The 27,395-nt window shown below is 37.9% G+C and overlaps 2 protein-coding genes and 1 long non-coding RNA gene across 3 annotated transcripts; all 3 read right to left on the bottom strand.

Annotated features, from left to right (window-relative positions):
* Positions 1-2,941: 2,941 nt before the first annotated feature.
* LOC146611720 (interferon alpha-inducible protein 27, mitochondrial-like) lies at positions 2,942-4,375 on the bottom strand. Its single transcript, XM_085343449.1, has 4 exons — positions 4,350-4,375; positions 4,185-4,214; positions 3,893-4,054; positions 2,942-3,245 (listed from the first exon to the last, which is right to left on the bottom strand). Exons 1-4 carry the CDS (start codon positions 4,357-4,359, stop codon positions 3,163-3,165), a joined length of 285 nt encoding a protein of 94 aa, XP_085199575.1. The 5' UTR covers positions 4,360-4,375; the 3' UTR covers positions 2,942-3,162.
* Positions 4,376-15,252: 10,877 nt separating this feature from the next.
* LOC146611719 (interferon alpha-inducible protein 27, mitochondrial-like) lies at positions 15,253-16,686 on the bottom strand. Its single transcript, XM_085343452.1, has 4 exons — positions 16,661-16,686; positions 16,496-16,525; positions 16,204-16,365; positions 15,253-15,556 (listed from the first exon to the last, which is right to left on the bottom strand). Exons 1-4 carry the CDS (start codon positions 16,668-16,670, stop codon positions 15,474-15,476), a joined length of 285 nt encoding a protein of 94 aa, XP_085199578.1. The 5' UTR covers positions 16,671-16,686; the 3' UTR covers positions 15,253-15,473.
* Positions 16,687-23,408: 6,722 nt separating this feature from the next.
* LOC146611718 (uncharacterized) lies at positions 23,409-25,166 on the bottom strand. The gene is made up of 5 exons (XR_014904948.1): positions 25,046-25,166; positions 24,196-24,297; positions 24,081-24,110; positions 23,844-24,005; positions 23,409-23,559 (listed from the first exon to the last, which is right to left on the bottom strand). It is a non-coding gene; the product is annotated as an uncharacterized LOC146611718 (long non-coding RNA).
* Positions 25,167-27,395: the final 2,229 nt, after the last annotated feature.

The following is a 27,395-nucleotide window of genomic DNA, read 5'->3' as shown; positions in this document are numbered from 1 at the left end:
TTAGGATTTCTCTTTGCTATTTTGTATTGTAAACTGCAACCATGTTCACATTTCTGCAGGTCATATTTTGCTGACTATACCTCATGCTCCATTTTGCAAGACACCTACTTAATGCACTCCTCACGTTCCCTAAAATCAGTAAATAGCAACATAGACGCCACTAATAAACCATTTTATGCACCCTCTAGAACAGGAGCTAACGCCTGGTATGAAAATGCCAGAACAGCCGCTCGTGATTTAGGAAACAGTAACTGTTATGTCTGTTCAAAGGCTAATCCAGAACAGGTAATAGTAGGATACCCCATATCCGGTTTCCCCCTCACTGAGGGACTAGAGAAAATCAGCGGAAATAATGCTCTCTTTAAAGACGCTTTACAGTTGACTCTGAGCCCTCTCGACTGCCTACTTAGACACACACACACACCAACTAACCCTGAGACTCCATTAGGCGAATTATTGAAGTTATCTAATGACACCGCAGGGACCTGCGCCCCAATGAAACGCCCTAAGAATAGGTTAAAACCCTCACTGCCCGTAGGACAGATCCCTCTCCATTTTAATACTAGTATGATATGTCTGCGCAGACTAAAGTTAACTGGCCCAGACACACACATAGATTATACAAAGGATAACTATACATTCTTCTCTGACTCCCCAGGTGCACGCTGTAATGAGACATGGCTAGCTGTCTCTATGGCTGAAGTTGTATCATATCTGGAGGAACACACACACAGTTCAAGTTCGAGCGCAGAATCGATCATTGTTCCCCCAGACGGTGTCTTAAATGATACTGACTGGGGGGAGTTAGTTAAATCACACATGGTCACGCGCCTGACCAGACCAATCCCACATGCTTATTGGATGTGCAATAATACTCTTAGATTAGCTTTACCTGTTAATTGGACCGGTACCTGTGGTCTAGTAACCATTGATGTATGCTGTACTTTCATTCCCAATAATACCGCCCCTAACGGTTCATTCACACAAGCTATGAATAAACTTGAAGCATTGCAGATAGAACTAATTGCCAATACAGGTCACGGTCAGTGGCTACATAAGTGGCTACAGGACACGTTTGGGAGATGGAAGGAACTAATTGTAGCCTTTGTAACCGTTGCAGCATGTTTTTGATGATTATTGTCTGTTGTGTGGTACCCTGTGTACGTTCAATGATAACCCGTATAGCTGTTAGTACAGCTACTTCAATGTATTTGCAATTGGCACAAATTGACCCAGATTATGTGTCAGATGTCACCAATGATGTTCCTGATGTGTATATTGAACATTAGGTTGTGAACTATTACATTTTATGATTTGCTTTTTATATTATGTTATTACATTTGTGATTTTTCCTTTCTATTTGAGTTATTATTTTTAAAAATAATAAAAGAGGGGAACTGTTAGGTATTTTGATACCATAGTAGCATTTACAGGATATTGTTTTATACAGGAAAACTGTTACTCAATAAGGCCCAACTACTAGTTGTTTTTCTCTTTCTCTGTGACCCAAGAATTAATGTGTAGGACTCACAAGCTGGTACCCCAAGGTCGAAAACACCACAGAGATGAGACCACTTCCTTACTCCCATCCTCCCTTTTTCTTTATCTCCTGGAAAAGGCTCGTTAAAGGCTAGGTGGTTTGTTTCAGAATTCACTAATGAAAGAACTCTGTATTTTATGTCTAGGAGTGTATTTTGCTGGGATGATCATAAATTGTAGCTGAGCTGATAAACTACACACAGGATACTTCTTTGTTCACAAGGCAGGAAGACGTTTCCTTATTTGGTCTGTACCGGTTTGAACTGGGAAAGCTGACACACGAACCTTTTTTTTCATCTATATAAACTGCTGTGTATCAAATAAACCTTTGAGTCGATTTGGGAAGACAACCTGAAGCAGTCTGTGTTTCCTTGTTCTCCCAAGCTGCTCCCGACGTCGTAACTAACCCAGCTGAATGGCATACCTGAGTGTTACTTTAAATAATTAGGAATCTTATAAGGAAAGGACAGAACTCTGCTTATCGCTCACGCCACGGAGGAAACCCGGGAAGGCAATTTCCTTCAAATACAATCAGAGAACACAGGGAGATTACACACAGGTGGGAGACACAGCTGGGAGTGATTAACATGACGAGACCAGGGAGGCAAACTGAAAACACTCACATAAGACGCAGACCTTCACAATAAAACAGGAACACACGGGGGGGGAAACAGGGTAAACACCAATTAGAGAACAGAACCAAAATCGCGAAGAGAAAACACAAAACGCTGGGTCAAAAGGACCCAGGATCATGACAGCTCCTCTGTCCTGCGTCTGCTCTGAAATGGGCTGATTTTTATAGCAAGCAAGGTTTCCTTTCCTCAGTAACAAAACCTTATGTTCAGAGCTGAACAACCGAGGGCGACAGAGAGCAACACAAACTGTATCTGTATTTTTGTGTTTCGTTTATGAAGGGGTTACGTGTATAAATAAAGAAACCAGTATCATTGTGGCTGTAGCTTCTGACAGGAAACTTCTATATAGCATAAAATAAAATAAAATAAAACAAAAAATGCGTTGATTTCAATCATGAGAGATTTGCATGATTAAATGCAACGACGTCATTACCCATAGTTTAAATGAGTTGTAATCAGATTTTTAGCAGACCATCTATTTATAACCAGATGGCAAAATATCACTTTCTTATCAGTATAATAATGCAGTGAGAAAATAAATCCAAATAATTTATGCTTACAAGTAGAATTTGTATCATGTGCGACACTCAGTGTGTCTGACTTCACTTCAAGCTTTGGTGATCGCTTTATTTCTGCCAGTTATAGAAACCAAATATGTCAGCTTTGGTACTCAATTATATAAAAATAATGATACATGTCTTAGTATTTTCAGATAACATAAATAGAATAATAAAATATAAACAAAATAATAAAAATAACCAGAACACAACTTTAAAATGCTTTTCATTATTAGGGCTTTATTTAAAGTTGCACAATTTGACCGTGTTCATGTGTTTTGTAATAAAACACCACAGCATTACCAGCACTCACATTTCAGCCAAGCTTTACTGAAGCATGACGCTGATACTTTTGGTAACTGTTTCTAACAACAGTAATTATATTCTTTGTTATTATTATTTTTCTTTCTGATTATCATAATTTCCTGGTCTCAGATGAGAGTAGCCAAAAATCCCACAGCCCCTCCAACAGAGCCCACGGCTGCGGTGGCGGCCCCAGACAGACCTGCCATACCTGCAGAGAGAAAACAGGCTTCAGAACACCAGACAGCTGATCGAGCAGTTAGATGAAGTAACTGAGCTGCAGAGGAGAGGGGGAGGCTTTATCCTACGACGGAGTATTAGAGCCACAAGAAAAAAGTTGTTGATATGGACATTACTGTTTGAACACAAACTGCCACATGCGCTATATCCGCTAAAGAAAATTCCTTATTTAGATGAGTTAGTGAAACAAACTGATCAGCCGTCTTGTGATACAACATTCATCCTCTTTATTGCACGAGGATGTAACCATCGATAACCTCGCATCTGTCCATTACCAGCTTTTTGTACAACCTAACACTTATCACCACACTGTGTTTATGAGCTTAAAGAAAAATCATTTCTTTCTTTCTTACTAAAACCGATTCTGAAGCACAATTTCACAAACTCTGATGACATACAGTAGCAACCGTGGGAGCTTTTCTTCAGACACTTGTAATCTCCACATTTCGACTTTATTCTCAAAATGATTGATAATATTTTTTCTTTACGTGGACCTAATAGTCCGTCGTATTATCCTCACTGCAGCACAGTCACATGTTATTGTTTCTGGGATCTTTCAGGTTTATAATAAAGGTTTTTGAGTAATCACTGGTAAAATATTTATTTATTTATTTTTACCTGCTGACTGCAAAACAGCCACTGCACTTCCTGCTGCCACTCCTCCTCCATTGGCCACAGCAGCTGCAGACATCATGCTTGCAGCGTAGGAGCCTGCAGCTATACCAACTGAGGTGAAACCTACAGCCCCCAGGACAATAGGAGCAGAGACCACTGCTCCACCTGACAACAGGAAGAAACACCTGGTTACTGATCATCAGGATGTTTTAAAATGAATACATGTATGATATGTGTGACTTCACCTATGAGTGTTAGATGTAAAAATACATCAATAAACAAAGAGGTTTGTTACCTGCTCCGATTGCGATCGCTAAGCCTGTCACTGAAACATAAGAAAGAAAGGGGAAAAAAAACATCTTACCAAAGCTCAGCCTGAGCTATTTAGACATTTTCAGTGATGCTACAATCATGAACTTATATGATGTAGAGATGATTTGAAAAAGGCAGCTGTACTCACACAGACCCATTGTTGCACTCAAGATCAGGAGCCTAAGCCTGGACTGTGTTGGACGACTGGACTTATATAGGAGTGTGAGGATCAGCTGTTTTCCCGGAAAATGAAACTCTTAGAATGGGCGTCACTGGGTCTATGATGTAAATAAACTTTCTTTAGTCATCATGGAACAAGTGATTGTGAGGTTGGATCTCAGGGGTTTGACATATTTACTCATTTATTTAATGCCATCTTTATTACGGATTTTACACATGGATTATTTCAAAGGTTTTTCTTTCTGTTTTAATCCTTATGTTAAATCACTTGCTTAATATGAAAACAAACAAGAACAACCTTATCACAGGGAGCATATATAAACGTTACTTGGGTCACTGAAAATGTTTCTGTATTATGTGTGGGAGCAAAAAAGATCACTGGCAGATCTGTAAGGACGGCAGATATACTGCACTTCTTTAAACCTCTGACCTTCCTCAGAGAAAATAAATTACACATTTAAAATAATTAGAGGCCAAAAAGTTCTTCCTCAGGTGGAGACAGACACCAACATGCATCCAAGCACATTTTTGAAAGTGCTGGATTTTTAATGTCACAACTGGAACATTTCATGGAGACCAGAACAGAAACATCTTTATTGCCTTACAAGAAATGTCTTAGGTGACCTGATTTAAACAAGCACTTTGGTTGTTGTGTATTTATTTTGTTGCACAAAAGTTTCAGTTCATAAGAAATGGTTCTTGTAGTTGTTCAAAGATTGTCACACCACTGCAATGACGACAGCATTAAACCTCGCCCATACTGCAAACATACCCATGACATACCGGCATAGTTTACATTCAGGTAAGTGATGATTGAAGGAACAGGACTTTGTCTTTCTCTTTCTCCTTTCAAAACAAGTTGTGTGCATTTATTTTCTCATGATAGCAAAGCTCGGCATTCCTCATGACATTAATGTGAATCAACACAGTTTAAGCTTAAAAAATGTCAACCTTAATATAAATGGCTTTAAGTCTGTCTCATGGAGCTCTAACATCCTCATCTACAGACTTATAAACAAAAGGGTGTAAAAGTTGTGTGTTGGAACACATTTTGATTCAATATCCTTGTGAGCATTATTTAAAAGGTACTGCAGTGTAGAAAGTAGTGCTGTTATAAAAATGTGGAGAAGAAGCCAATCAACAATCATGACTATAACACTTAAAGGTTTAAGTCTTTGCTACAGAGAAACTGCAAGTGTTTTTATGTAACAACCCCCCCTGTTTTAGGGCAAGAGGCAGGGTACTGAGTCTGTCTCAGGGATCACTAACTCATAGACACAATCGTTCATAGTCAGATTCACACATATGGGCAATTCAGACTTTCCAACTGACCTAGGCCCACTAACTGCATATGTTTGGACTGTGCAGTTGAGCTCTTGGACTGTGGGAGGAAGGGAGAATACCTGGAGAGAACCTGCAGACTCCACACAGAAAGAAAGGTGGAACTGAACTCAGGACCTTGCTGTGAGGCATCACTGCTAACCAGCGTGCCACCGTGCTGCCCCAGGTTTGTTGTTATAATAATGAAGTTATTACTACACATAATTTGTTATTGTGCAGAGCCCATTGTTACTGCAATGAGATTATTTGGATCATTGCAAAGAAATGTTTCTTTCATTCTTTATGTGGTTTCCACAATCATAAGATGAATATGTTACTGTTTAGAAAAAAAAAACATCATGCTGCTCCTCCCCTGTCTAGTGTGTATTGTTCTTTCAGAAATGGGAGTGTCAACTCTTGAAAAAAAAAAAAGTAAAAGACATGGATCAGCTTTCCATGACTGCAGTTGAGCTCTCGGTGTCTTAGTGTTATCATTGAAAGCATGGACACAAGCTTTGAAGAGATATGTGAATATATATATATATATATATATATATATATATATATATATATATATATATATATATATGCAGTCTATATGAATTATTATTGTTACTGTCAAGATTTTATTTGATATCTTTTTGTATTTTATTAACAGGCAAGGCAGTCCTTGGGTCCCCAGGTACACCATCACATCACCACAGCATAATTTTGATATGAAAATCTTTATTATAAGTTTGTTTTTGTTTTTTGTTTTTAATCTAGGACCTGATGGAACTGTGATTCTGACCCCTGCCGATTTGCCTACACTGGGGTTCACTTCAGCTGGAATAGCAGCAGGCTCCATCGCTGCCAACCTGATTCCACATTTAGCACTCGCTAATGTAGGTGGAGCAGGTCTCATAGCAATCTTGCAGTCCTGGGGTAAAAAAACATTTTTGTTATATATTCTCTCTCTCCCTCTCCCTCTCTCTAAATGTGTGTAAAACAAAACCAAACAAACAGACATGTTTTCTCATTGAGCGGGAACAGGATCAGCTTCAGGTAAATTCAGAATAGTAATATTTTAGTCCACTTCGCTTTTGATGTTTATCTAAGTACATGTCAAACATATAAAATGCTCTTATTGAACACGTCTCTATAAATAAATGTTCACGACTAAAATAATTTATGTATCAGGTGGTGAAGATGGAAAAATAAAAGCTTTGCTCATGTTGAACAAGTATAACAAACAGCTAATGGTGTCTAATGTGATTTTACTGTAGGCGCAGCATGTCTGTCTTGGATTGCCCCTTTATTGTTTGGCAGTGTTGGAGGAGCAGCAAGTTGGATGTTCACAATTGCGTGTAACGTGACTGTGAGATTTGAAGGTTAACACACTGAATAAACACAAATTTTCAAACACTTAGATAAAGCATGTGTTGAGAACTGAATTACAAAAATCATTGATAAAAATTGTTGCTGATTTTTACCTGTCATTTTGAAGTAAAATATTATTGTAAAGGGTAAAGATGTTTTATCAGATCCAAAGACTGTTTGACGCTTCTGTTCTCTTCATGAATCTAATGTCAAAATAAAAACACATGCAAAATAAAAGTATAGTTGGTTTTATTGTAAACACCATAATGTAATGTACAGTAACAATATCAAATCCATAGTCCATAAATGCATCACTCTTACAGAGCCAGTAATCTGACTGTGTTCAATGGGCTCAAACACCTGTTTCAGTCAGTGACGGGCAAGTTACACCTTTTTTGTCATGTGTTTTTTTCCTGGGTTTTCTGTCCCTCTCCATTAAAATTAAACTACCATAAAAACGAGTGACTGTTCATTTCTCTGTAACTGGGGAAGCATACAAATTGTTTAGGGTTCAAAATTTTTTTTCTACCACTGTAACTGAAACGTGGAAGAAATATAGAGACTGGATTTAAAGGCCTGAAGACAACACTGACAATTTGAGGACTGAGATCACTTACAATAATATCATTGATGGAGATACAAATTAAGGCAGATATGTAAGAAAGAAAGTCTTTTCGTTTTTTACCCCGGCTCTTCACTGATATACTGCTTGGTGCTTGTTTTCTGCACAGTCCCACAATGTTATTGGAAGCTCAGACCATGCAAGGATTAGAGAAACTGCAAATAAAACAAAATGAAAACAAAGAGCTTCATCACTGACTTTATTACTTTCTATAGATTTCTCTGTTATTATCCTAAAGCTCATACAATTAGAAAATGGCTGGAAGGGCTGCCATGAGAAGCCTGTTATCTTTCAAAAGAACAAGGCAGCAGCTTTGCAAAGATTCATCTAAACAAACCACAAAACTTGTCATTCGGACAGGTGACCCCACAGTGGTCTTTTTGTCACAGAACAGTTCATGGAGGACAGGAACTTTATTGCCTTAGGTGTTGCTTCTTAATGCTCTTTTTTAACATTAAAAAGCTTTTATGAATATTTGACATGTATTTATGTTTTTTAATGCTCATATTTATTTATTATTTTTTTTTATCATACTTGTTCTATTTAAACAAGTTCTGTGCATTGAATTTGTCAGGGCAGGTTAGTTTGAATGACCCGTTTTACCTTTTGTTATATGTTCTGTTTGCTTAGGAGGAAATCCCTTCTTGGGATGGGCTGGGAGGTCAGTTCCTTCATCATGATTATGCAAATTCTCATGACCATTGATCAGCAACCATTGATCAAAGCCCACTGATCATTGGCCATGAATACCATTGACAGAGAGTTGGGGAATGGCTGTAATCACAGTATTGTAAGATGGTGAAAGATGTACTCTTAGGCCCTCGTAGGAATTTGCCTTTAGGGCCTTTTCTTTCTTACTTCAAAACAAGTTCTGTACTTTTAATTATTAAGGCAGGTTAGTTTGAGTGACCTGTTTTTTCTTTTGTTGTATGTTCTGTTTGCTTAAGAGGAAATTCCTTCTTGCATTCTGTCAGTCTGCCCCAGCACAGCTGTGGCTACAACTGTGGCTTGCCTCCACCAGTGTGTGAATGTGAGAGTGAATGAATAGTGGAATTGTAAAGCGCTTTGAGGGCCCCAAAAAGCGCTATATAAATGCAATCCATTATTATTATTATTATTAAGAGCAGTGGGTTGGGTGATCTCAACTATGTGTAACGTGACTGTGAAATATGAAGATTAAACCATTGAATAACGTATACTGGCCTACAAATGTTTCCTCCTGTGACAAATCTCAATATCCTGAATGAAAATGTATTCTTATATGTAAATGTCAAAGACTGAGATTAAATCATGATTTGAGAATTACAAAAATGTTTGATAACCTTTGTTGCTGATTTTTACTCATGATTTTGAAATAAAATATAATTGTAGAGGATAAAGATGTTTTATCTGGTCCAATGACTGCATGCTCCTGTTGTCTTTACAAATTTAATGTGAAAATAAAAACACATGCAAATTAAAGTCCAGAGCTTAACCTGACTGAAATGCTGTGGTGTGTGGGTCATCGGGACTGCGTGAGACAAAAACAGTATCCTGTAACTCAGCCAGGGTTGCTCTCATGGTCAGTAAGACAACACGTTATTTGGTACAGGTTAGAAAATAGGGAAAAATCGTTAGTGCTGAGAGGCTGGGACTAGTTTGGGGCACCAATGAAGGGATAGTTTAGTGCAAACTATAATTTCTCCCCATCAGTTTTAACCAGTTACACCAGTATACACATTCACATATAAAACTTTGTATACTGCTGAGCCAGGTTACTCTCTCTTGGGAAAACTGGCTGCAGGTAACTGCCTGTGGTTTTCTGAACAAAAGAGATCTGTCAGTGTTCCTGGGTCATTGTCCCAGTGTTTTTCAGTTTTGGACTTTGTCACTGTTTCCTGTTTTATTATGTTAGCTCCGACCTGTGTGCGTTATCTTTTGTTCCACTTCCTGTGTTATTACTTAGATTTAGTTCAGCTGTGTGTATCACCTTGTTCTTATCACCATTACCCAGTTTAATTTAAACCCTCTGTTTCTCTCAGTTTATTGTCATTGTTGATTCTGCATGTGTGTTTCTGGTTCAGTTCAGCACATGAGCCTGACAGGACTCATGTACATGCTCATCTTTAATCATTAAATGCCTTATAAATCATTCAATGCCTTACAGATACTGAAGGACCCGTCCCATCCTGGCAACAAACTGTTCCAACTTCTGCAATCTGGTAGAAGGTTCCTCATCTTCCGGGCAAGGACAGAGAGACTCAAGAGGAGCTTCTATCCCCAAGCCATCCGTGCCCTAAACACACACACCCGCCCTCTCACATCATCTATAATTGACTGAGACAGGACTCTTCCAGACACTAAACCAAGGCACAATGTACATTTCAATTCCTTTAATTTTAAATATGTTTATATTGTCTATCCTGTAAAATAGTCAGATGTCTATTCATATTAATGTACAGAATTCACCTGCTTGCTGCTGCTAATGCATATTCACCCAATGTAAATACCACATATATATACACACACACACACACACACACACATATATACGTATATACATACACATACGTATACACATATACACACGTATACACGTATACACATATACATACGTATACACATATACATACGTATACACATATACATACGTATACACATATACATATATACATATACTTGTATAACTATGCATGTGACAAATAAAGAACCTTGAACCTTGAACCCTTGAACCTTGAACAAATACATTTATCAAAAGAAGAAATGTTTTGGCTTTGAGTTCTCAAGGTGAATAAATAAACACGCTAACAGTTGCTGTAATCATGATGATGATAATCTGTGAGGTGACATTAAAAGCTGACCAGCAGCTGTTGGTTGTCCCAAAATCTAGGCTAAAACGTAGAGGAGAACGATTATGGCCCCCAAACTTTGGAATATGCTGCCTTTAAATATTAGACAGGCATCTTCGTTTCCTGTTTTTAAGTCGCTTTTGAAAACACACCTTTTTTCGATAGCATCTAGACTGGTGTGAGTTGATATGTTCATTATGTATATTATTATGCTTCAATGTGAGTGTCAGTGGTTTTATCTTGTGTTTTACCCTTTTGTTTCTGTACAGCACTTTGGGGAAACCTTCTGTTTTTAAATTGGATTTGGATTTTTTGGATAAAATGGCTTCCTTTTAACTGTAAACTAAAAGAGAGATAAACTAAACACATAACACATGGCAGTTATGTTCATTTCTGACTGCACTCTTAAACCTGCCTCATCAGTCGTCCATCTGTAAGAACTTGTGTTGTCCTTGTTATATATAAGTTTAACAGTACAGTTAGTATTACAAACGGCTAAAAAACAATATTATTGCTGAGATCACCTGGAATTTAAATCTTTTTATTAATGTAATACTTAAGCCTTTCATGCATGAATTATGACAACTTCAATCAGGATTTTTTTCTTAAGTATTTTTATTCGTCTTTAGGCATAAAAAGATGGGTAAAGCAAATATATGAGTTCTTCATGATTTTCAGCTGATGAAACTCGCCAGCCATCCCACTGCTGCTCCAGCACCAGCTACAGCAGCACCAGCAGTAGCTGACAGACCAGCTGCACCTGCAGCACCATGACACAAAGAAGCTGAGAAATACTTATACTTTGTGCCTATATAACTTCAGTCCTGCTGATATCACAGTGTACTGAATCATTATCATCGTCATTATTCACAGTTATTGTTATCATTAATGATACAATTGATGATGTCATTGTTATATTTATTATCATAATGATACAATATAGTGTCATTATCTAATCTAAAATTGTGATATTTTCATGAAAATTGTCTTTTTGCATGTTGTTGCAAGTTAAAATCCGAATAAAACGTCTAATTATTTATTTACCTGCTGACTGCAAAGCAGCCACCACACTTCCAGCTGCCACTCCTCCTCCGTTAGCAACTGCAGCAGACGACATCATGCCTGCAGCGTAGGAGCCTGCAGCTATTCCTGCTGAGGTGAAACCAGCAGCTCCCAGAAGAGCAGGAGCAGCGACTACGGCACCTACTGCAGGAAGAAGACATGGATCAGACATGGATCGGGCTTTGATTCAAATGAGTTAAAATTGAATAAAGTGCTTACCTGCTCCTGCAGCACTGCACACAGCTGTCACTACAACACAACATAAGAACACATTAACATTCCATAATTTTTTTAAATCAAAGACGATCCATGCACAGCAACTCAAATGACTCACCGGGGTCCATGTCTTTATCTGCTCTGCGTCTGCTCTGAAATGGGCTGATTTTTATAGCAAGAAAGGTTTCCTTTCCTCGGAAACAAAACTTTATGTTCAGAGCTGAAAAAAAGAGGGCGACAGAGAGCCACACAAACTGGAGAGTCATTTCTCTTTACTTTTTGTGTTTCTTATCTTTGCTTATATTGGTAAATGCCGTGGTGTTAGTAGGATTTATGAAGTGGTCACATGTATAAAATAAAGAAACCAGTGTCTTTGTGGCTGTAGCTTCTGAAAGAAATGTTCTTTATAGCATAAAATAAAATAAATAATTTTTGATTTCGTTCATGAGAAATTTGCATCAGATTAAACGCCAGTGTGTCATTCACAACAGTTTAAATGTCGGAAATTAGTTTTTGGCAGACCATCAATTTATAACCAGATGGTAATATGTCACTTTGTTAGCAGTGCATAATAATGCACTGATAAAACAAAATCCAAACAATTTGTGCTTACAAGTAGAATTTGTATCATGTGCGACACTCGAGTGTGTCCGACTTTGTGTTTTCACTTCAAGCTTTGGTGATCGCTTTATTTCTATAGCAAGTATAACAAGTAGTGATGGGACGTTCTGTATCGAGGCTTCGGAGCGTGTGTCGAGTAATGGAGGGGGCGTTTCCGCGAAGCGCGTATCGAGGCTTGCTTCATTTATGGGAGGAGCTGAAAATGATGACGTCCGAAGCCTCGCTGCCCGGCTGTACCACGTGACTGGTTCATGAAGTGGTTCGAACTTTGCCGCGAGATATGACAGCGATATAAACCCCTCAGACTTCATTCAAAATGTAGGTGTTTGATGGAGAGTTGCGGTTAGTGAGAGTTTGGAGACAGTTTGGAGGTTTATGAGAGTGAGGAGAGAAAGTCAGGAGAGAATGGAGCCAGCTAAGAAGAGGAGGATGTCCTCCCCTGTGTGGGAACATTTTGATTTTATTCCTCCCAACAAGGTATGTAAATTTCTACAGAAGATGTATTGTCATGATACTGATGGTGCAATACAATTTATGTTGAGCTGTCTTGACTTTTGTACAAGGTGAAGTGTTTGCTATGTGCCAGGGAGCTGGGATATAACAACAACACCTCATCCATGCTTAGGCACTACAGAGCTTTGCATGAGAATAAGAGGAACACCGATTGTGGAGCAAGACCAGGTGAGCCATCAAATGCAATGATAATATAGGATGCAGTAATGTTACTAAATGATATAACAATATTATACAACTGTTATAAGTTACATGTGTGATATTTATATTTGTGCTTTGTCTTTATTGTCTTTCCTCAGGAGAACAATCTCAAATAGATGAAGACCTGGTCAGCATGGTGATTGAGGACTCACAGCCATTTAGCATTGTGGAGGACAAAGGATTCAAAAGATTTGTTAAATCATTAAATCCCAGCTATGTTCTCCCCACTAAAAAGGACGTAAAAGCAGTGAAAATTTAGTTTTTACAGAATAAAATGTGAACAGGCAGGACTGAGGCTCAAAGCCTCAGTGTGTAGCTGTCCATACCTCAACGTTACAAAAGCACAACTACTGTCCACACCCCAACCACACCTCACCTCACAGTAAATGATCATTTCCATTTCAAGCATTTCCAAATAATCATTTCCCATACTGCCACTATAAATATACACAGTATACTGCCATCACTACAATATACATGTTTTACACACTCCTTTTGTTGTTGACATTTACAGGCTGTGTGCAAAATGCCACACTCTTCAAATTCATGCCAGCTATTATTTTTACGTCCAGTAGGTGTCCTGCTAGAGCAAATGAAGCTTCATGAAGCTTCGCGTTGGGGTGAACCAATTGGATGAAAAGCTTCAGTGCTTCATGGGGCTTCATCTGCCCATCACTAATAACAAGTATGTCAGCCCTGGGACTCAGTTACTCAGCAACTGTGTTTGTGATTTAGTGCTGTATAAATAAAATTAAAATGAATTGAATCATTATTCACAGTTATTGTTATCATTAATTAGATCATTGATTATGTCATTGTTATATGTACTATTATAATGATAGAGCATAGTGTCATTATCTAATCTAAGATTATGATGTTTTCACGAACTTTTTCTTTGTTACAAGTTAAAATCCTAATGAAACATCTAAGTATTAACTTACCTGCTGACTGCAAAACAGCCACCACACGTCCAGCTGCCACTGCTCCTGTCACGGTTTGCTGGGGCAAGCCGTGTGGAATATGAAATAGGACCCAAAATTCGGCAGCTCTGGTGCAGATGAGTGTTTATTTACAGGGGTGTGAGTACAAACAGCGGTGGCGACAAAACATGAAACCGGAAACCTAAACTCGGTAAACTAATAAGACAAACCAGAATGAGGATGCAGGGAGGTCCGGAGAAATACATACAGGGAGAGCGAGGGGAAACAACACAGACGAACCAGCGATTACCAAGACAGAAAATACAACTTAAATACAATCAGAGAACACAGGGAGATTACACACAGGTGGGAGACACAGCTGGGAGTGATTAACATGACGAGACCAGGGAGGCAAACTGAAAACACTCACATAAGACGCAGACCTTCACAATAAAACAGGAACACACGGGGGGGGAAACAGGGTAAACACCAATTAGAGAACAGAACCAAAATCGCGAAGAGAAAACACAAAACGCTGGGTCAAAAGGACCCAGGATCATGACAGCTCCTCTGTCCTGCGTCTGCTCTGAAATGGGCTGATTTTTATAGCAAGCAAGGTTTCCTTTCCTCAGTAACAAAACCTTATGTTCAGAGCTGAACAACCGAGGGCGACAGAGAGCAACACAAACTGTATCTGTATTTTTGTGTTTCGTTTATGAAGGGGTTACGTGTATAAATAAAGAAACCAGTATCATTGTGGCTGTAGCTTCTGACAGGAAACTTCTATATAGCATAAAATAAAATAAAATAAAACAAAAAATGCGTTGATTTCAATCATGAGAGATTTGCATGATTAAATGCAACGACGTCATTACCCATAGTTTAAATGAGTTGTAATCAGATTTTTAGCAGACCATCTATTTATAACCAGATGGCAAAATATCACTTTCTTATCAGTATAATAATGCAGTGAGAAAATAAATCCAAATAATTTATGCTTACAAGTAGAATTTGTATCATGTGCGACACTCAGTGTGTCTGACTTCACTTCAAGCTTTGGTGATCGCTTTATTTCTGCCAGTTATAGAAACCAAATATGTCAGCTTTGGTACTCAATTATATAAAAATAATGATACATGTCTTAGTATTTTCAGATAACATAAATAGAATAATAAAATATAAACAAAATAATAAAAATAACCAGAACACAACTTTAAAATGCTTTTCATTATTAGGGCTTTATTTAAAGTTGCACAATTTGACCGTGTTCATGTGTTTTGTAATAAAACACCACAGCATTACCAGCACTCACATTTCAGCCAAGCTTTACTGAAGCATGACGCTGATACTTTTGGTAACTGTTTCTAACAACAGTAATTATATTCTTTGTTATTATTATTTTTCTTTCTGATTATCATAATTTCCTGGTCTCAGATGAGAGTAGCCAAAAATCCCACAGCCCCTCCAACAGAGCCCACGGCTGCGGTGGCGGCCCCAGACAGACCTGCCATACCTGCAGAGAGAAAACAGGCTTCAGAACACCAGACAGCTGATCGAGCAGTTAGATGAAGTAACTGAGCTGCAGAGGAGAGGGGGAGGCTTTATCCTACGACGGAGTATTAGAGCCACAAGAAAAAAGTTGTTGATATGGACATTACTGTTTGAACACAAACTGCCACATGCGCTATATCCGCTAAAGAAAATTCCTTATTTAGATGAGTTAGTGAAACAAACTGATCAGCCGTCTTGTGATACAACATTCATCCTCTTTATTGCACGAGGATGTAACCATCGATAACCTCGCATCTGTCCATTACCAGCTTTTTGTACAACCTAACACTTATCACCACACTGTGTTTATGAGCTTAAAGAAAAATCATTTCTTTCTTTCTTACTAAAACCGATTCTGAAGCACAATTTCACAAACTCTGATGACATACAGTAGCAACCGTGGGAGCTTTTCTTCAGACACTTGTAATCTCCACATTTCGACTTTATTCTCAAAATGATTGATAATATTTTTTCTTTACGTGGACCTAATAGTCCGTCGTATTATCCTCACTGCAGCACAGTCACATGTTATTGTTTCTGGGATCTTTCAGGTTTATAATAAAGGTTTTTGAGTAATCACTGGTAAAATATTTATTTATTTATTTTTACCTGCTGACTGCAAAACAGCCACTGCACTTCCTGCTGCCACTCCTCCTCCATTGGCCACAGCAGCTGCAGACATCATGCTTGCAGCGTAGGAGCCTGCAGCTATACCAACTGAGGTGAAACCTACAGCCCCCAGGACAATAGGAGCAGAGACCACTGCTCCACCTGACAACAGGAAGAAACACCTGGTTACTGATCATCAGGATGTTTTAAAATGAATACATGTATGATATGTGTGACTTCACCTATGAGTGTTAGATGTAAAAATACATCAATAAACAAAGAGGTTTGTTACCTGCTCCGATTGCGATCGCTAAGCCTGTCACTGAAACATAAGAAAGAAAGGGGAAAAAAAACATCTTACCAAAGCTCAGCCTGAGCTATTTAGACATTTTCAGTGATGCTACAATCATGAACTTATATGATGTAGAGATGATTTGAAAAAGGCAGCTGTACTCACACAGACCCATTGTTGCACTCAAGATCAGGAGCCTAAGCCTGGACTGTGTTGGACGACTGGACTTATATAGGAGTGTGAGGATCAGCTGTTTTCCCGGAAAATGAAACTCTTAGAATGGGCGTCACTGGGTCTATGATGTAAATAAACTTTCTTTAGTCATCATGGAACAAGTGATTGTGAGGTTGGATCTCAGGGGTTTGACATATTTACTCATTTATTTAATGCCATCTTTATTACGGATTTTACACATGGATTATTTCAAAGGTTTTTCTTTCTGTTTTAATCCTTATGTTAAATCACTTGCTTAATATGAAAACAAACAAGAACAACCTTATCACAGGGAGCATATATAAACGTTACTTGGGTCACTGAAAATGTTTCTGTATTATGTGTGGGAGCAAAAAAGATCACTGGCAGATCTGTAAGGACGGCAGATATACTGCACTTCTTTAAACCTCTGACCTTCCTCAGAGAAAATAAATTACACATTTAAAATAATTAGAGGCCAAAAAGTTCTTCCTCAGGTGGAGACAGACACCAACATGCATCCAAGCACATTTTTGAAAGTGCTGGATTTTTAATGTCACAACTGGAACATTTCATGGAGACCAGAACAGAAACATCTTTATTGCCTTACAAGAAATGTCTTAGGTGACCTGATTTAAACAAGCACTTTGGTTGTTGTGTATTTATTTTGTTGCACAAAAGTTTCAGTTCATAAGAAATGGTTCTTGTAGTTGTTCAAAGATTGTCACACCACTGCAATGACGACAGCATTAAACCTCGCCCATACTGCAAACATACCCATGACATACCGGCATAGTTTACATTCAGGTAAGTGATGATTGAAGGAACAGGACTTTGTCTTTCTCTTTCTCCTTTCAAAACAAGTTGTGTGCATTTATTTTCTCATGATAGCAAAGCTCGGCATTCCTCATGACATTAATGTGAATCAACACAGTTTAAGCTTAAAAAATGTCAACCTTAATATAAATGGCTTTAAGTCTGTCTCATGGAGCTCTAACATCCTCATCTACAGACTTATAAACAAAAGGGTGTAAAAGTTGTGTGTTGGAACACATTTTGATTCAATATCCTTGTGAGCATTATTTAAAAGGTACTGCAGTGTAGAAAGTAGTGCTGTTATAAAAATGTGGAGAAGAAGCCAATCAACAATCATGACTATAACACTTAAAGGTTTAAGTCTTTGCTACAGAGAAACTGCAAGTGTTTTTATGTAACAACCCCCCCTGTTTTAGGGCAAGAGGCAGGGTACTGAGTCTGTCTCAGGGATCACTAACTCATAGACACAATCGTTCATAGTCAGATTCACACATATGGGCAATTCAGACTTTCCAACTGACCTAGGCCCACTAACTGCATATGTTTGGACTGTGCAGTTGAGCTCTTGGACTGTGGGAGGAAGGGAGAATACCTGGAGAGAACCTGCAGACTCCACACAGAAAGAAAGGTGGAACTGAACTCAGGACCTTGCTGTGAGGCATCACTGCTAACCAGCGTGCCACCGTGCTGCCCCAGGTTTGTTGTTATAATAATGAAGTTATTACTACACATAATTTGTTATTGTGCAGAGCCCATTGTTACTGCAATGAGATTATTTGGATCATTGCAAAGAAATGTTTCTTTCATTCTTTATGTGGTTTCCACAATCATAAGATGAATATGTTACTGTTTAGAAAAAAAAAACATCATGCTGCTCCTCCCCTGTCTAGTGTGTATTGTTCTTTCAGAAATGGGAGTGTCAACTCTTGAAAAAAAAAAAAGTAAAAGACATGGATCAGCTTTCCATGACTGCAGTTGAGCTCTCGGTGTCTTAGTGTTATCATTGAAAGCATGGACACAAGCTTTGAAGAGATATGTGAATATATATATATATATATATATATATATATATATATATATATATATATATATATATATATATGCAGTCTATATGAATTATTATTGTTACTGTCAAGATTTTATTTGATATCTTTTTGTATTTTATTAACAGGCAAGGCAGTCCTTGGGTCCCCAGGTACACCATCACATCACCACAGCATAATTTTGATATGAAAATCTTTATTATAAGTTTGTTTTTGTTTTTTGTTTTTAATCTAGGACCTGATGGAACTGTGATTCTGACCCCTGCCGATTTGCCTACACTGGGGTTCACTTCAGCTGGAATAGCAGCAGGCTCCATCGCTGCCAACCTGATTCCACATTTAGCACTCGCTAATGTAGGTGGAGCAGGTCTCATAGCAATCTTGCAGTCCTGGGGTAAAAAAACATTTTTGTTATATATTCTCTCTCTCCCTCTCCCTCTCTCTAAATGTGTGTAAAACAAAACCAAACAAACAGACATGTTTTCTCATTGAGCGGGAACAGGATCAGCTTCAGGTAAATTCAGAATAGTAATATTTTAGTCCACTTCGCTTTTGATGTTTATCTAAGTACATGTCAAACATATAAAATGCTCTTATTGAACACGTCTCTATAAATAAATGTTCACGACTAAAATAATTTATGTATCAGGTGGTGAAGATGGAAAAATAAAAGCTTTGCTCATGTTGAACAAGTATAACAAACAGCTAATGGTGTCTAATGTGATTTTACTGTAGGCGCAGCATGTCTGTCTTGGATTGCCCCTTTATTGTTTGGCAGTGTTGGAGGAGCAGCAAGTTGGATGTTCACAATTGCGTGTAACGTGACTGTGAGATTTGAAGGTTAACACACTGAATAAACACAAATTTTCAAACACTTAGATAAAGCATGTGTTGAGAACTGAATTACAAAAATCATTGATAAAAATTGTTGCTGATTTTTACCTGTCATTTTGAAGTAAAATATTATTGTAAAGGGTAAAGATGTTTTATCAGATCCAAAGACTGTTTGACGCTTCTGTTCTCTTCATGAATCTAATGTCAAAATAAAAACACATGCAAAATAAAAGTATAGTTGGTTTTATTGTAAACACCATAATGTAATGTACAGTAACAATATCAAATCCATAGTCCATAAATGCATCACTCTTACAGAGCCAGTAATCTGACTGTGTTCAATGGGCTCAAACACCTGTTTCAGTCAGTGACGGGCAAGTTACACCTTTTTTGTCATGTGTTTTTTTCCTGGGTTTTCTGTCCCTCTCCATTAAAATTAAACTACCATAAAAACGAGTGACTGTTCATTTCTCTGTAACTGGGGAAGCATACAAATTGTTTAGGGTTCAAAATTTTTTTTCTACCACTGTAACTGAAACGTGGAAGAAATATAGAGACTGGATTTAAAGGCCTGAAGACAACACTGACAATTTGAGGACTGAGATCACTTACAATAATATCATTGATGGAGATACAAATTAAGGCAGATATGTAAGAAAGAAAGTCTTTTCGTTTTTTACCCCGGCTCTTCACTGATATACTGCTTGGTGCTTGTTTTCTGCACAGTCCCACAATGTTATTGGAAGCTCAGACCATGCAAGGATTAGAGAAACTGCAAATAAAACAAAATGAAAACAAAGAGCTTCATCACTGACTTTATTACTTTCTATAGATTTCTCTGTTATTATCCTAAAGCTCATACAATTAGAAAATGGCTGGAAGGGCTGCCATGAGAAGCCTGTTATCTTTCAAAAGAACAAGGCAGCAGCTTTGCAAAGATTCATCTAAACAAACCACAAAACTTGTCATTCGGACAGGTGACCCCACAGTGGTCTTTTTGTCACAGAACAGTTCATGGAGGACAGGAACTTTATTGCCTTAGGTGTTGCTTCTTAATGCTCTTTTTTAACATTAAAAAGCTTTTATGAATATTTGACATGTATTTATGTTTTTTAATGCTCATATTTATTTTATTTTTTTTTTTATCATACTTGTTCTATTTAAACAAGTTCTGTGCATTGAATTTGTCAGGGCAGGTTAGTTTGAATGACCCGTTTTACCTTTTGTTATATGTTCTGTTTGCTTAGGAGGAAATCCCTTCTTGGGATGGGCTGGGAGGTCAGTTCCTTCATCATGATTATGCAAATTCTCATGACCATTGATCAGCAACCATTGATCAAAGCCCACTGATCATTGGCCATGAATACCATTGACAGAGAGTTGGGGAATGGCTGTAATCACAGTATTGTAAGATGGTGAAAGATGTACTCTTAGGCCCTCGTAGGAATTTGCCTTTAGGGCCTTTTCTTTCTTACTTCAAAACAAGTTCTGTACTTTTAATTATTAAGGCAGGTTAGTTTGAGTGACCTGTTTTTTCTTTTGTTGTATGTTCTGTTTGCTTAAGAGGAAATTCCTTCTTGCATTCTGTCAGTCTGCCCCAGCACAGCTGTGGCTACAACTGTGGCTTGCCTCCACCAGTGTGTGAATGTGAGAGTGAATGAATAGTGGAATTGTAAAGCGCTTTGAGGGCCCCAAAAAGCGCTATATAAATGCAATCCATTATTATTATTATTATTAAGAGCAGTGGGTTGGGTGATCTCAACTATGTGTAACGTGACTGTGAAATATGAAGATTAAACCATTGAATAACGTATACTGGCCTACAAATGTTTCCTCCTGTGACAAATCTCAATATCCTGAATGAAAATGTATTCTTATATGTAAATGTCAAAGACTGAGATTAAATCATGATTTGAGAATTACAAAAATGTTTGATAACCTTTGTTGCTGATTTTTACTCATGATTTTGAAATAAAATATAATTGTAGAGGATAAAGATGTTTTATCTGGTCCAATGACTGCATGCTCCTGTTGTCTTTACAAATTTAATGTGAAAATAAAAACACATGCAAATTAAAGTCCAGAGCTTAACCTGACTGAAATGCTGTGGTGTGTGGGTCATCGGGACTGCGTGAGACAAAAACAGTATCCTGTAACTCAGCCAGGGTTGCTCTCATGGTCAGTAAGACAACACGTTATTTGGTACAGGTTAGAAAATAGGGAAAAATCGTTAGTGCTGAGAGGCTGGGACTAGTTTGGGGCACCAATGAAGGGATAGTTTAGTGCAAACTATAATTTCTCCCCATCAGTTTTAACCAGTTACACCAGTATACACATTCACATATAAAACTTTGTATACTGCTGAGCCAGGTTACTCTCTCTTGGGAAAACTGGCTGCAGGTAACTGCCTGTGGTTTTCTGAACAAAAGAGATCTGTCAGTGTTCCTGGGTCATTGTCCCAGTGTTTTTCAGTTTTGGACTTTGTCACTGTTTCCTGTTTTATTATGTTAGCTCCGACCTGTGTGCGTTATCTTTTGTTCCACTTCCTGTGTTATTACTTAGATTTAGTTCAGCTGTGTGTATCACCTTGTTCTTATCACCATTACCCAGTTTAATTTAAACCCTCTGTTTCTCTCAGTTTATTGTCATTGTTGATTCTGCATGTGTGTTTCTGGTTCAGTTCAGCACATGAGCCTGACAGGACTCATGTACATGCTCATCTTTAATCATTAAATGCCTTATAAATCATTCAATGCCTTACAGATACTGAAGGACCCGTCCCATCCTGGCAACAAACTGTTCCAACTTCTGCAATCTGGTAGAAGGTTCCTCATCTTCCGGGCAAGGACAGGGAGACTCAAGAGGAGCTTCTATCCCCAAGCCATCCGTGCCCTAAACACACACACCCGCCCTCTCACATCATCTATAATTGACTGAGACAGGACTCTTCCAGACACTAAACCAAGGCACAATGTACATTTCAATTCCTTTAATTTTAAATATGTTTATATTGTCTATCCTGTAAAATAGTCAGATGTCTATTCATATTAATGTACAGAATTCACCTGCTTGCTGCTGCTAATGCATATTCACCCAATGTAAATACCACATATATATACACACACACACATATACATACGTATACACATATACATACGTATACACATATACATACGTATACACATATACATACGTATACACATATACATACGTATACACATATACATATACACATATACTTGTATAACTATGCATGTGACAAATAAAGAACCTTGAACCTTGAACCCTTGAACCTTGAACAAATACATTTATCAAAAGAAGAAATGTTTTGGCTTTGAGTTCTCAAGGTGAATAAATAAACACGCTAACAGTTGCTGTAATCATGATGATGATAATCTGTGAGGTGACATTAAAAGCTGACCAGCAGCTGTTGGTTGTCCCAAAATCTAGGCTAAAACGTAAAGGAGAACGAGCCTTTTCGATTATGGCCCCCAAACTTTGGAATATGCTGCCTTTAAATATTAGACAGGCATCTTCGTTTCCTGTTTTTAAGTCGCTTTTGAAAACACACCTTTTTTCGATAGCATCTAGACTGGTGTGAGTTGATATGTTCATTATGTATATTATTATGCTTCAATGTGAGTGTCAGTGGTTTTATCTTGTGTTTTACCCTTTTGTTTCTGTACAGCACTTTGGGGAAACCTTCTGTTTTTAAATTGGATTTGGATTTTTTGGATAAAATGGCTTCCTTTTAACTGTAAACTAAAAGAGAGATAAACTAAACACATAACACATGGCAGTTATGTTCATTTCTGACTGCACTCTTAAACCTGCCTCATCAGTCGTCCATCTGTAAGAACTTGTGTTGTCCTTGTTATATATAAGTTTAACAGTACAGTTAGTATTACAAACGGCTAAAAAACAATATTATTGCTGAGATCACCTGGAATTTAAATCTTTTTATTAATGTAATACTTAAGCCTTTCATGCATGAATTATGACAACTTCAATCAGGATTTTTTTCTTAAGTATTTTTATTCGTCTTTAGGCATAAAAAGATGGGTAAAGCAAATATATGAGTTCTTCATGATTTTCAGCTGATGAAACTCGCCAGCCATCCCACTGCTGCTCCAGCACCAGCTACAGCAGCACCAGCAGTAGCTGACAGACCAGCTGCACCTGCAGCACCATGACACAAAGAAGCTGAGAAATACTTATACTTTGTGCCTATATAACTTCAGTCCTGCTGATATCACAGTGTACTGAATCATTATCATCGTCATTATTCACAGTTATTGTTATCATTAATGATACAATTGATGATGTCATTGTTATATTTATTATCATAATGATACAATATAGTGTCATTATCTAATCTAAAATTGTGATATTTTCATGAAAATTGTCTTTTTGCATGTTGTTGCAAGTTAAAATCCGAATAAAACGTCTAATTATTTATTTACCTGCTGACTGCAAAGCAGCCACCACACTTCCAGCTGCCACTCCTCCTCCGTTAGCAACTGCAGCAGACGACATCATGCCTGCAGCGTAGGAGCCTGCAGCTATTCCTGCTGAGGTGAAACCAGCAGCTCCCAGAAGAGCAGGAGCAGCGACTACGGCACCTACTGCAGGAAGAAGACATGGATCAGACATGGATCGGGCTTTGATTCAAATGAGTTAAAATTGAATAAAGTGCTTACCTGCTCCTGCAGCACTGCACACAGCTGTCACTACAACACAACATAAGAACACATTAACATTCCATAATTTTTTTAAATCAAAGACGATCCATGCACAGCAACTCAAATGACTCACCGGGGTCCATGTCTTTATCTGCTCTGCGTCTGCTCTGAAATGGGCTGATTTTTATAGCAAGAAAGGTTTCCTTTCCTCGGAAACAAAACTTTATGTTCAGAGCTGAAAAAAAGAGGGCGACAGAGAGCCACACAAACTGGAGAGTCATTTCTCTTTACTTTTTGTGTTTCTTATCTTTGCTTATATTGGTAAATGCCGTGGTGTTAGTAGGATTTATGAAGTGGTCACATGTATAAAATAAAGAAACCAGTGTCTTTGTGGCTGTAGCTTCTGAAAGAAATGTTCTTTATAGCATAAAATAAAATAAATAATTTTTGATTTCGTTCATGAGAAATTTGCATCAGATTAAACGCCAGTGTGTCATTCACAACAGTTTAAATGTCGGAAATTAGTTTTTGGCAGACCATCAATTTATAACCAGATGGTAATATGTCACTTTGTTAGCAGTGCATAATAATGCACTGATAAAACAAAATCCAAACAATTTGTGCTTACAAGTAGAATTTGTATCATGTGCGACACTCGAGTGTGTCCGACTTTGTGTTTTCACTTCAAGCTTTGGTGATCGCTTTATTTCTATAGCAAGTATAACAAGTATGTCAGCCCTGGGACTCAGTTACTCAGCAACTGTGTTTGTGATTTAGTGCTGTATAAATAAAATTAAAATGAATTGAATCATTATTCACAGTTATTGTTATCATTAATTAGATCATTGATTATGTCATTGTTATATGTACTATTATAATGATAGAGCATAGTGTCATTATCTAATCTAAGATTATGATGTTTTCATGAACTTTTTCTTTGTTACAAGTTAAAATCCTAATGAAACATCTAAGTATTAACTTACCTGCTGACTGCAAAACAGCCACCACACGTCCAGCTGCCACTGCTCCTGTCACGGTTTGCTGGGGCAAGCCGTGTGGAATATGAAATAGGACCCAAAATGCGGCAGCTCTGGTGCAGATGAGTGTTTATTTACAGGGGTGTGAGTACAAACAGCGGTGGCGACAAAACATGAAACCGGAAACCTAATCTGTGTAAACTAATAAGACAAACCAGAATGAGGATGCAGGGAGGTCCGGAGAAATACATACAGGGAGAGCGAGGGGAAACAACACAGACGAACCAGCGATTACCAAGACAGAAAATACAACTTAAATACAATCAGAGAACACAGGGAGATTACACACAGGTGGGAGACACAGCTGGGAGTGATTAACATGACGAGACCAGGGAGGCAAACTGAAAACACTCACATAAGACGCAGACCTTCACAATAAAACAGGAACACACGGGGGGGAAACAGGGTAAACACCAATTAGAGAACAGAACCAAAATCGCGAAGAGAAAACACAAAACGCTGGGTCAAAAGGACCCAGGATCATGACAGCTCCTCTGTCCTGCGTCTGCTCTGAAATGGGCTGATTTTTATAGCAAGCAAGGTTTCCTTTCCTCAGTAACAAAACCTTATGTTCAGAGCTGAACAACCGAGGGCGACAGAGAGCAACACAAACTGTAGGGGAGACCGGGGATAGTTGTAACGTGGGTCAGTTGTAACACTTCCAATTTCTCCAATCAGGGCTAAGTTTCAAATGATGTGACTCATCCTGTGCATGCCCAATTCAGTTCTGCTATCACATGTGAAAAATCAGCACATTTTGTCAAACACAGACAATTTAACACGAAAAAAAGTAATTTGTTTGCCAAAAAGTAAGTTTTTCTACTTTATTTCAATTCCTAATAGCATTATCTGCTTTGCAGTTAAACTCATCAAACTTAAATTATGTTATTTGTATGTCTATGGGGATATATTCTGTGTAGGTCTTTAGTGCTAGTGTTTTAGCCGTTGGCTGTAATGTAAGCTAGTTCATGGCTATAGGAGTCTGGGTCAGTTGTAACAGCAACAGTCTGGGTTAGTTGTAACAATAATGCAGATGTTACAACTTGCCACACTATTACTTTAACTTATATTAAACAAGTTGGGGCAACAACATCAGCAGAGAGAGGTTCACTGGTCGCATTTGTATATGCGGTTAATGCCATTGGCAACACAATTCCTCCACTGTTTGTGTTCCCACACATACATTATGCAGACCACTGTGTCAGAGATGGACCAGTAGGAAGTACTGGTAGTGGAAATAAATCAGGATGGGTGCAAGAAACAGATTTCCTCATCTTTCTGAAGCACTTTGCAAACCACACCAAGGTAAGCCATGATAAAAAGTAATGGAATTGCGATGCTGGTGAAAAACTACATTTTTTCAGCTTCATTGTTATGTTCAAATTTGGTGCAAGAGTTTTAGGTTATAATGCCCACTGAGCCAATGAGGCCAAACTCAAGGAAGACCAACCAAAATTAATGAAATATTCAGTTGCAGAAATTTCCATAATTTGTCTTTTTTGGGGGGGTTGGAATATGTTCAAAAGCTAGATTTCTGCATTCTGTCACACACACACAGAGCTACATAAATGGCTCTAAGTGCATTCATGTGTTGAATAAACAAAGATTACATGTTAATGTTTTGTTAGTACCCTTATTTCATTGTGTTACATTTTACCGCATGATATGTTACAACTAACCCAGACTATGGGGTTAATTGTAACATTTCACTCTTCGTGTTTGAGACCATACCATGCAATGGGTAATTGTGCTGCAGAGAAAATAGCTGCACTATTTAATAGCAGAGACATGTAAATACTTTGCATTACAATTTGAATCCACTACCTTAAAAGAGCTTCAATTTACAGACAGAAATGTCAAAAATGTTACAACTATCCCCGGTCTCCCCTATCTGTATTTTTGTGTTTCGTTTATGAAGGGGTTACGTGTATAAATAAAGAAACCAGTATCATTGTGGCTGTAGCTTCTGACAGGAAAGTTCTATATAGCATAAAATAAAATAAAATAAAACAAAAAATGCGTTGATTTCAATCATGAGAGATTTGCATGATTAAATGCAACGACGTCATTACCCATAGTTTAAATGAGTTGTAATCAGATTTTTAGCAGACCATCTATTTATAACCAGATGGCAAAATATCACTTTCTTATCAGTATAATAATGCAGTGAGAAAATAAATCCAAATAATTTATGCTTACAAGTAGAATTTGTATCATGTGCGACACTCAGTGTGTCTGACTTCACTTCAAGCTTTGGTGATCGCTTTATTTCTGCCAGTTATAGAAACCAAATATG

Source organism: Diplotaxodon limnothrissa, linkage group LG19 (genome assembly GCF_057381915.1).
Source record: "Diplotaxodon limnothrissa isolate DT_005_m linkage group LG19, D_limnothrissa_male_GT1.1, whole genome shotgun sequence".
Classification (NCBI taxonomy): domain Eukaryota; kingdom Metazoa; phylum Chordata; class Actinopteri; order Cichliformes; family Cichlidae; genus Diplotaxodon; species Diplotaxodon limnothrissa.
This window is presented reverse-complemented; position numbering and strand designations above follow the sequence as displayed.

What these genes read in the sequence shown, in the direction of transcription:
- LOC146611720 (XM_085343449.1), bottom strand. An exon ending in AGCGATCGCAATCGGAGCAG is followed by an intron (nt 4,055 to 4,184) that starts GTAACAAACCTC and finishes TCCTGTTGTCAG; the next exon opens with GTGGAGCAGTGGTCTCTGCT. An exon ending in GGCTGTTTTGCAGTCAGCAG is followed by an intron (nt 3,246 to 3,892) that starts GTAAAAATAAAT and finishes TTCTCTCTGCAG; the next exon opens with GTATGGCAGGTCTGTCTGGG.
- LOC146611719 (XM_085343452.1), bottom strand. An exon ending in AGCGATCGCAATCGGAGCAG is followed by an intron (nt 16,366 to 16,495) that starts GTAACAAACCTC and finishes TCCTGTTGTCAG; the next exon opens with GTGGAGCAGTGGTCTCTGCT. An exon ending in GGCTGTTTTGCAGTCAGCAG is followed by an intron (nt 15,557 to 16,203) that starts GTAAAAATAAAT and finishes TTCTCTCTGCAG; the next exon opens with GTATGGCAGGTCTGTCTGGG.